The sequence below is a fragment of the Hipposideros armiger genome, unplaced genomic scaffold (assembly GCF_001890085.2).
Source record: "Hipposideros armiger isolate ML-2016 unplaced genomic scaffold, ASM189008v1 scaffold_505, whole genome shotgun sequence".
Classification (NCBI taxonomy): Eukaryota; Metazoa; Chordata; class Mammalia; order Chiroptera; family Hipposideridae; genus Hipposideros; species Hipposideros armiger.
The window spans coordinates 209,030-217,433 of NW_017731855.1; the positions used below are offsets into that span (position 1 = coordinate 209,030).

The following is an 8,404-nucleotide window of genomic DNA, read 5'->3' on the forward strand; positions in this document are numbered from 1 at the left end:
CCCCTGCTGCAGTGGGTTGCCATGGGCTACCGTGTGTAGCCAGCAGCCAGTGTGAGCGGCCAGCAGCCGCAGTGAGCGGCCGTCCAGAAGTCGGCGACTGATCTGCCTTGCCCGGGAAGAGCGCAATGATGGTGCCAACTTGGGCCAGTGAAGTGACGTCCTCCACAACTAGACTGAAGAACAAAAGGAGAGCAACTTGTCTGTTCCCCTTCCCCCAATTCCCCAGCACTGTTCCCATCCCCGAATTCCCCAATAAAAATATTTTTAAAAAAAGAATAAGCCAAGGAGATCAGAGATTAGAGATGATGATGGTCAAAGCGAGAAAGAAATTAAGATGAGTCCATTTTGGGAAAAGGAAGTACTAAATTCACTTTCAGGGGGAACATCAAGGAGACATGCAAATATCCAGAATGTAAGTGGATAGAGGTTATGGCTAGAGATACAGAGTTGGGAGCTGTCAGCATTGAGAAGATAAATGAAGCCATAGGATTGAATGAAGTCTAACGGGGAGAGCATAGAAAGAAAGTACTGAAATGCAGAAGACCGAACCTTGGATAAATGCTAGACAGGAAGAGGAAGAACATAAGAAGGCACAGAATGGTACAAGGGGAGTAAAGCAAATCATGTTGAGAGAATTTCAGAGACTAGCTGTTGAATAGTGTTAAATAAGGAAGCCAAGGAGGGTGATGAGTAAGGAGAGGTCATGAGATTTGGCAAGATTGCTGTGAACCTTTGAAAGTCAGTATTCATTGTAGTGTGGTGACAGAAGCAATGCAAGTGGTGGAGTCAACCACCGGGAAAAGATTTTTGTCTGCAGTGTGACCACTGAGGATTACATCTAACTTTTGGAAGGAGTTGTTGTAATATGAGACAGCCAGAAAAAAGGCAACCTGAGTCAAAGTGTTAGGTAATGAAGAAAACAAGCCTGAAAATATTGTGCTCCATACATCCAACTGCACATTACACAAATGCAAAAGCCAGTAACTCACTGGGGGAGAAATCCAAACCAAAAGACATGAGGGGTACAGATGATATCTACACACAGTGATATAGGCGAATCTCACAAACAACATCGAGGGAAAGAAACCAGACACAAAAGAAGCCAGACATAAAAGAGTACATCCTGTATGATTCTATTTACATACAATTCAAAACCAGGCCAAATTAATTATACTGTTAAAAGTCAGGATTGACTCTGGGTGGTGAACACACACAATGTGATATATAGATGGTGTATTACAGAGTTGTACAACTGAAACCTATGTAACTTTACTAACCATTGTCATCCCAATAAACTTTAATTTTAAAAAAAGTAAAGATAGTGATTGTCTTTGGGGAAGGTGAATAGATAGAGGCCCACCAGTGGCTTCAGGGGTGCTCAGTATGTACTGTTTATTGATGCAGGTGCTAGTTTAAAAAGTGTGGTGACTTTGTGATAATGCACTGAGCTGTACACTTACGATGTGTGCATGGCTGTGTATGCATATTTCAATAAAAAGTTTTTTTTAAAAACTAAAACACAAACATGAGGAGCCTGGTTACACTAGGATGGTAAGATGCTCTCAGACCTTCAGTTTGAAATAGAACTTCTGGTGGTTAGGAGATAAGAGGCCTGCATGGTCTTCTCCATACTTAGGAGCTGACACCAGCGGTACACAGGTAATACTATATCAACAAGAAGCCACCACCAAGATGCCTAGTTTCTCAGATAATATTTACATTTGTCTTATGGTTTTGATTTCTGACAAGCTCCCATTGTGAACATTTACATATTTGTGAATCTGAGAGTTCAAATCAGAGATACTACTTGAAATTCTCCAAACTGACCTACATCAGTGATGTCTTGAGGTAAAACCAGAACTTAAAAGTGAGGCAAGTAAAGACGGCATGCTGCTTCACTTGTGTTGAAAAGGGCTTAACGCTTTCCAACTTCATTATTTCTCCAACTTGATCATTTTATAATCCACACCATTTTTTTTCACCTGCTGCAAGCATCAGTCTAAAGGTTCCATCACAGCTGAACCCAAATAACAGCCCCACATGAATAATCCTGAGAATTGTACATCTTGTCCCTCACATATAATTGATTATACGACCACACATTTACTTTATCTAATTTTACTAATTCAAAAGTTATTCAAGTCAGTTAATTTTTATGCTTGGAAGCTATTCAAAAGTGATTACACATAACCCTTTCTGTGCTTTGGAACACAACGCTACAGTTTAGAAGCATTCACAGGGGACAGCCTTGCAGCTAAGTACACAAGGTCCTCTCACCATTTCCCGAGGCTTTGCAATCTTTTCTCCCCAAAGCATAAAAATGAACATGATGACTTTGTTCCCTAGTCTTGCCATTAATTGTTAATTGATGCTTATTACATCATGGCTATCTCCAAGTCTCTTTAGAGTATCTGAAATACACAAAGGAATTCTGTATCTACCTGTAAAAAGGAAGAAAATCAAGACCATGATCAACGTGTACCCAAAGTACAAAATGGTGCTTGCAATGCCCGCGATTTGAAGTTTGGCAAAGAAGTAATAAACTGCATACATAAAAAGATACACAGCTGTAAAACTGCTAGTAAAAAAGGCTCTCCACCACCAATGATAATCCTGCAAAAAAAGTAGAAAAACAACTTTTTAGATGAAATTCTAACTATCAACGGGTTAGCAATTATTGTAATAACAAACAACATAAAGGAGGCTCTTTAAGATTATGGATTAAAATAAATAAAGGAGGACGTTTTATAAGAAATGTAATATAATATATAAAGCCTGACTAATCTATGTTCTACTTGGGGTGCCCTAACAATTATAAGCTCTTTCTTCTAGGGGAAGCACGTGTGCCCTTGGGCACTATACTTCTAATGTGTGCATCCACTCTATCATGACACCGCCTCAGCCCTGGAAGCTTCCATGTCAGTTTCAATTTATGGGCCAGGGTTGTGCTGGGCGTGAATTGATGCCTCGGACCAGGTAATAAAGACTAGTATAGAAACTTAAGATAGACCTTTATGCCTAATCGGCTTTGTTTTAACCAGCTTAATTTAGGACCCATGGAGGCATGACTGAGGATAATATGTAGGTTAGTCTCACCCTGCCCCATGGACTCTGCGGATAATAGTTTTACTGTAAAGGCACACTGTGGTAAGGGGCCAAGGGGATAAGCAGTGCAGAAAAGAGTTAACATAGCAGGTCTGAGGATGCAATCCTTAGAAGAGCCTGTTTGCAAGGCTGACCCTTGGCTTACATCTGGAAATTTGAAATTTAATCATTCCTTGACTGAGAAGACTGGTTTTCTATACCTTGACTGTACAACCAATGTGATTTATGGTGAACACTTGTTTTCATTTTGGAGTCTGGACTTCTGTAGTTGCTAGGCAGAGGGTGCCTATGTGACTAGCGCCCAGTAAAAAACGTGGATGCTGAATCTTTAATGTGCTTCTATATTACTGTATTTTTAATGTTGGAGAAAGGATCACACTTAGTGTGTCCCCTCATGGGAGAGACAAAGAATAGAAAGGCTGTACATGGATTTCTCCAGGTGCCACCTGTGTGTTTTTCCCTTGCCAATCCCGTTGTGTTTCCTTTTGCTGTAATAAACCAAAGCCATGAATACATCTATATGTTGAGTCCCATGAGTCCTTCTAGTGAATCACCAAACATGTGGGTAGACTTGGGGCCCCCCAAAACATTATCTAAAAAATAAAAGATATATGCATTATATGCCTATTACTGTATGTCTCATTAAAGACTGTTACAGATGTTCTCTGAGAAAATGTACCATGGAATTAATCAGTAACTAAGTATAATATATACTTAATTATAATTTTTTACCTTTATACCTATAGCTCAAGAAGAAAATGCTCTAAGGCATCAAGTATATAATAATCATTCCCTAACCCCTCTATTGTCAGCTTTAGAGAGTCACTTTTAACTATCAAAATAGAAGGGATTTAGAAGATTTAAAAAAATAATAATGTTCACTCCCACCTTAGTTATCCAGAGTGATGTTAGGGAAAAAATGGAGGTGGAGTGGGATAAAAGGAATTATTTATGCCCACGGTAACCAAAAGGCAATGAAATTAAAGTAAGAGAAACTGCCTTTAGCAGCCATCTCAAACCCATAAAGCATAATCCTGGTCTAAGCTACAAGAAAAATTTAATTGTTAAAAAGAAAACACCATTGAACCAGATCTTTTATGTCTAAATATTAAATTAGTTCCCTATATTTTCTATGTTAACTGAAAATTATGCAGCAATTAAAGTAACTAGCCAGAAAGAAATTGCTTTCTGTTTAATTTTTCCATCAAAGTAGCATTAATCTGATAGCTGCATCAAAATCAAAATGTCATTAACAAAACTCAATATGAAACCGATCCCAATTTGTAGAAACCATGCAGTTAACATTTATATCATCTTTCAACACAGACTTCTGATTCCAATAATGCAAGTTGAGAAAACTTAAGATGCATTCATTTCTTATGTCTTTACCTCAGCACATAAATGAAAATAACACAGCAAAACTGTAGCTTCTGAACAGGTAATCAGGAAAATTATAAAGACTAATGAAAGGAAGCCAAACATGAAGTATATCTGATGAGACCTGAAAATAAAAACGATAGCTTTAAAATCAACTTGAACTTAATAATACCGAAAGACCAGTCCAAATCTATACAAAAAACACAAACTTCTCTACTAACCCTCATTTCTTCATTCCAAGCCTTCATCTATCCATCTAGTACCAAAAATATATATATTTCCTTACTTATGCAGCTTCAGAGTTTGGCCATATCTTCTCTAGTCAGAATCAGTGTTGCTACTCACCCATATTTCTTTGCTCATATAATTTAGTTTTCACTTAAGACCCACCAATATCTCTACAATTTTTGATACACATTTTAAAACATGCTTTATCTTTAGAAATGGAAGGTTGTAAATGCCATAAATACCAGTGACTACATTATACAACAGAAAACCAGAGACTCAAACGCCACTTTGACTTTGAAGGTCTATTGACAGGCAATCTCCCCAAATAGGTCTTTATAGCACAGCACACATAATTCTATTAAATACACTTTCAAACATGCATCTTTTAAAAACTGTGTGTGGATTACATTTAGATCCAACTTTGAAGGAATGGAGTAATTTTTTTCATTATTATAGAGCTGAGCTGACTAAATTGGGATGAGCAATACAACTATTTAAAAGCTTTCTGAAGATAAGAAGAAATTCATGAAGCAATCAATACCCCATTTGAAAATGTCACGTAAAATATATACCTGGGTGTGAGGACAAAGGATGGGGGTTGGGGAAAATCATTTCTATAGATAATAAATATATACAAAGCTGTATACAACAAGCAAACTGTTTCTCATTAAAACAATAATTAATTTGTCTGACAAACCTTTTAATTTTCACTTGAAATTACCTTTCCATTAAAAACATCTGGAAAATATGGTTACTATAATCTATTTTGCAGCATGTTAAATATTTAGTTGCTGACAACGTAACAGATTTTATTGCTTATCTTTCAAACAAATTTGGCATAATGCTTTTAAAAGGTGAGCAATTTCTGTACATGATTAAGCCTAATTTCTGAGAACTTAAAAGTTTTGTCTGAAAAATTCCTTTGAAACAAAAGTTTTGTTATAAACACACACAGTTGGCTGCTGAATTTTATTTTATGGTGCTTTGCCCCATCGCCAAAAATCCCTCCACAGTAACACCCCACTTGGCCAGCTCCTAAAACCAGAATGCAGTCAAGAATCAGAAAGTAAGAAAAGAAAAGAAAGTTTAAAAAACTAAAGTACTTAGAGGCAAAAAAAAACCAAAAACGTAAAAAGGTACTCGGAGCAACTGAAATAGCTGTCACAAAGCTCAGGCACTCAAGCTGTGAAACTTTAATCAGCGAGCACTGGTTCATACTTTACATGCTTTCTAACTATCTTGATTATTAGAATTCTTAAACCACAACAGATTAAAAGTAGTAAATGAAAAAAGGAAAGCTATAAAGATCAGGGATCCTGACACCAGAACTAACAGTTGACAGAAAAGAAGACAGAAAAACATTACTTATGGCTCAATACAAATGGAGACCCAAAATCAGTGGTCTCCAGATTATTTTTAGCAGAGGAGCTCTAGCTGAAATCTCGCGTGGAATGCCAGTATGGAAAACAGATACAAATCTGAGCTGCCCCTTCCCATTTTTAGGCACCTTTCTCCAAGGGACACCCCCACTGTACCCCCTGCTCAGGCAAGTACAGTTTGAGACCAATTTTTCTAAGTCACTTGGAAAGGGTTTGAAAAGGTTATTAATTTTAAAAAAGGAAATATTTATAGAAATTTCTATCAAAACTTGGCTTTAAATTTTTTGTGAATTAAGTTTTAGTTCTCTAGGAAATTCTCCCAGATCAGGTTGCTATTTCGTGGATAAAGCAGGGGCAAACGAAGTTTTGCCATAACAGAAATTAACTACCTTGAAATATAGGACCATTAATTTATTAACAATTATGATTTTTGAGATTCTGAAGATACAATACTCACCAAATACTGTTTAGAATTAAAAGTAGTTGAATAAAAATACAGCCAAAAGGTAAAATGCCACCGATTATGATGCCAAGAAGTGGTTTTCTGAAGAAAGTCTGTTGAGGAACCACTCGGGGAATCTGATTTGTGTGAACTGGACACCTAAACTGCTCGAAAGTAAATCAAGTGAAAATCAGAATAACATGAAATCCAAGTTAATTTATACAGATATAGTCACAATACAGAATCTTGAATCGCAACAGAACATGAAAGTTTTCTAAGAGCAGTCATGTGGACAGAGGCTAGTGGCACAACAGAAATATAATGCAAGCCACATATGCAGTTGTAAATCTTTTAGTACCTACATTTTGAGAAGTAAAAAGAAACAGGTGAAATTAATCTATTCCATTTTATTTTATCTAATATGCCCAAATAGTATCATTTAAATGTGTGATCAATAGAAACATTATTAATCAGATATTTTATATTCTTGTTGTTGCTCTAAATGTTTGAAAACCAGTGTGTATTTTACACTTACAGCACATCTCAATTTGGACTAGCTGCATTTCAAGCACTCAAAAGCCACATGTGCCACCATACTACACAGCACATTGCTAACTAATAAGGATGTTTATCCGTTCTTATAAATTTCAAGGAAAAAATTGAACAAGATTTACTGGCGACTACTCCAATATCAAATAACATATATCAAAAAGTTCTTTCTTAAAGTTTGTCCCTTAAAATGTATCAATAGTTTTTTGACTAATTTTCCTTTTTTCTGCTCTCTGTGGAACTCCCCTTCCTGTTGTGTCTTGTCTGATTTCTCCCCTACAAATTCATGCTATATTTTTACACAGTCTTTTTGCAGTGTGGACTCACTTAGCCTTTTTGGTGTCCTGCTCCTTTGCCCTTTACATGGCAGAGGCTAACTTCAAATCTGTAAACTCAACAGCCCCATTTCTTAGACTATACCTTGGATTTCTTTCCCCATTGTATAATCCCATTTCTTTCCTGACTCTGTTAAAGTCAGCCTTCCTATAATATGCCATTTTCATTTTGTCCACCAGAGATTGAGGGAAATATAAACAAACTATAAAATGGAAAAGACATTAAATAATGTCTTCTAAAGTGTTACTGTCTTTCATTTAAATTTTCAAATATATTTTTTTCCAAAATGATTATTGTTTGTAGTTTTCTCCAATGGTGCATTTTGCATTCCATCTATAGTATATACACACTGAGGTATTATTTCAGACATGATTCAACGGTCAAACGCAGTATTTTAAAAGCTTACCTTCTTCTTGCTTCCAAAGTATGCACCAATATATGTCAGTGGTACTGAAATTCCAAACCACATTGCAAGGATGCCTATCAGAGTACGAAAGGACATGGCAGCCGATGACCCTTCCGCCCAAAGAATTAGATTCATGATAAAGAAGTCAGCAAAGATGATACTAGGGGGGGAAAAGTTAATACGCTTTCAGGAAAATGTTATAAACATGCTTGATGTGAATGTCAGAAAATTCTTTTAGTGAGAAGGATATAATAAATTACAAAGTTAAACCCTAGAAGAATATTAAATCACACTGTGTAAACCCAGTCATTGATCTGGGGGTTAAACCCAATACCATATAAGATAGCAGCTTATTATAGGACATAATTTCCACCTTCTACTCATCACTGCATGCACCTTCAGAGTCTGGCAGAAAATAAATAAGGTTTAGAGTAATATACCACGGAAAAACAATATGCAATATACTGAACACAATTAAGAAAATACATGTATTAAAAACAGATTTTAGGGCCAGCTGAGTGGTGCGTTGGTTATAAGCTGGCTTGGGATGCCAGCTCTGAGCAGCAGGGCCCTGGTTTGGAT

General features: G+C 36.6%; 1 protein-coding gene across 1 annotated transcript in view; it reads right to left on the minus strand.

Moving 5' to 3' along the window:
• The window catches only part of LOC109396166 (transmembrane 9 superfamily member 2-like), a 92,095-nt gene that overhangs the window by 16,441 nt on the left and 67,250 nt on the right, over positions 1 to 8,404 (minus strand). The window contains exons 14-16 of the mRNA XM_019667778.1: positions 6,547 to 6,698; positions 4,495 to 4,606; positions 2,442 to 2,613 (exon numbers count right to left, since the gene is read on the minus strand). Coding sequence (XP_019523323.1) covers positions 2,442 to 2,613; positions 4,495 to 4,606; positions 6,547 to 6,698 — 436 coding nt within the window. The remainder of the gene's footprint in view (positions 1 to 2,441; positions 2,614 to 4,494; positions 4,607 to 6,546; positions 6,699 to 8,404) is intronic.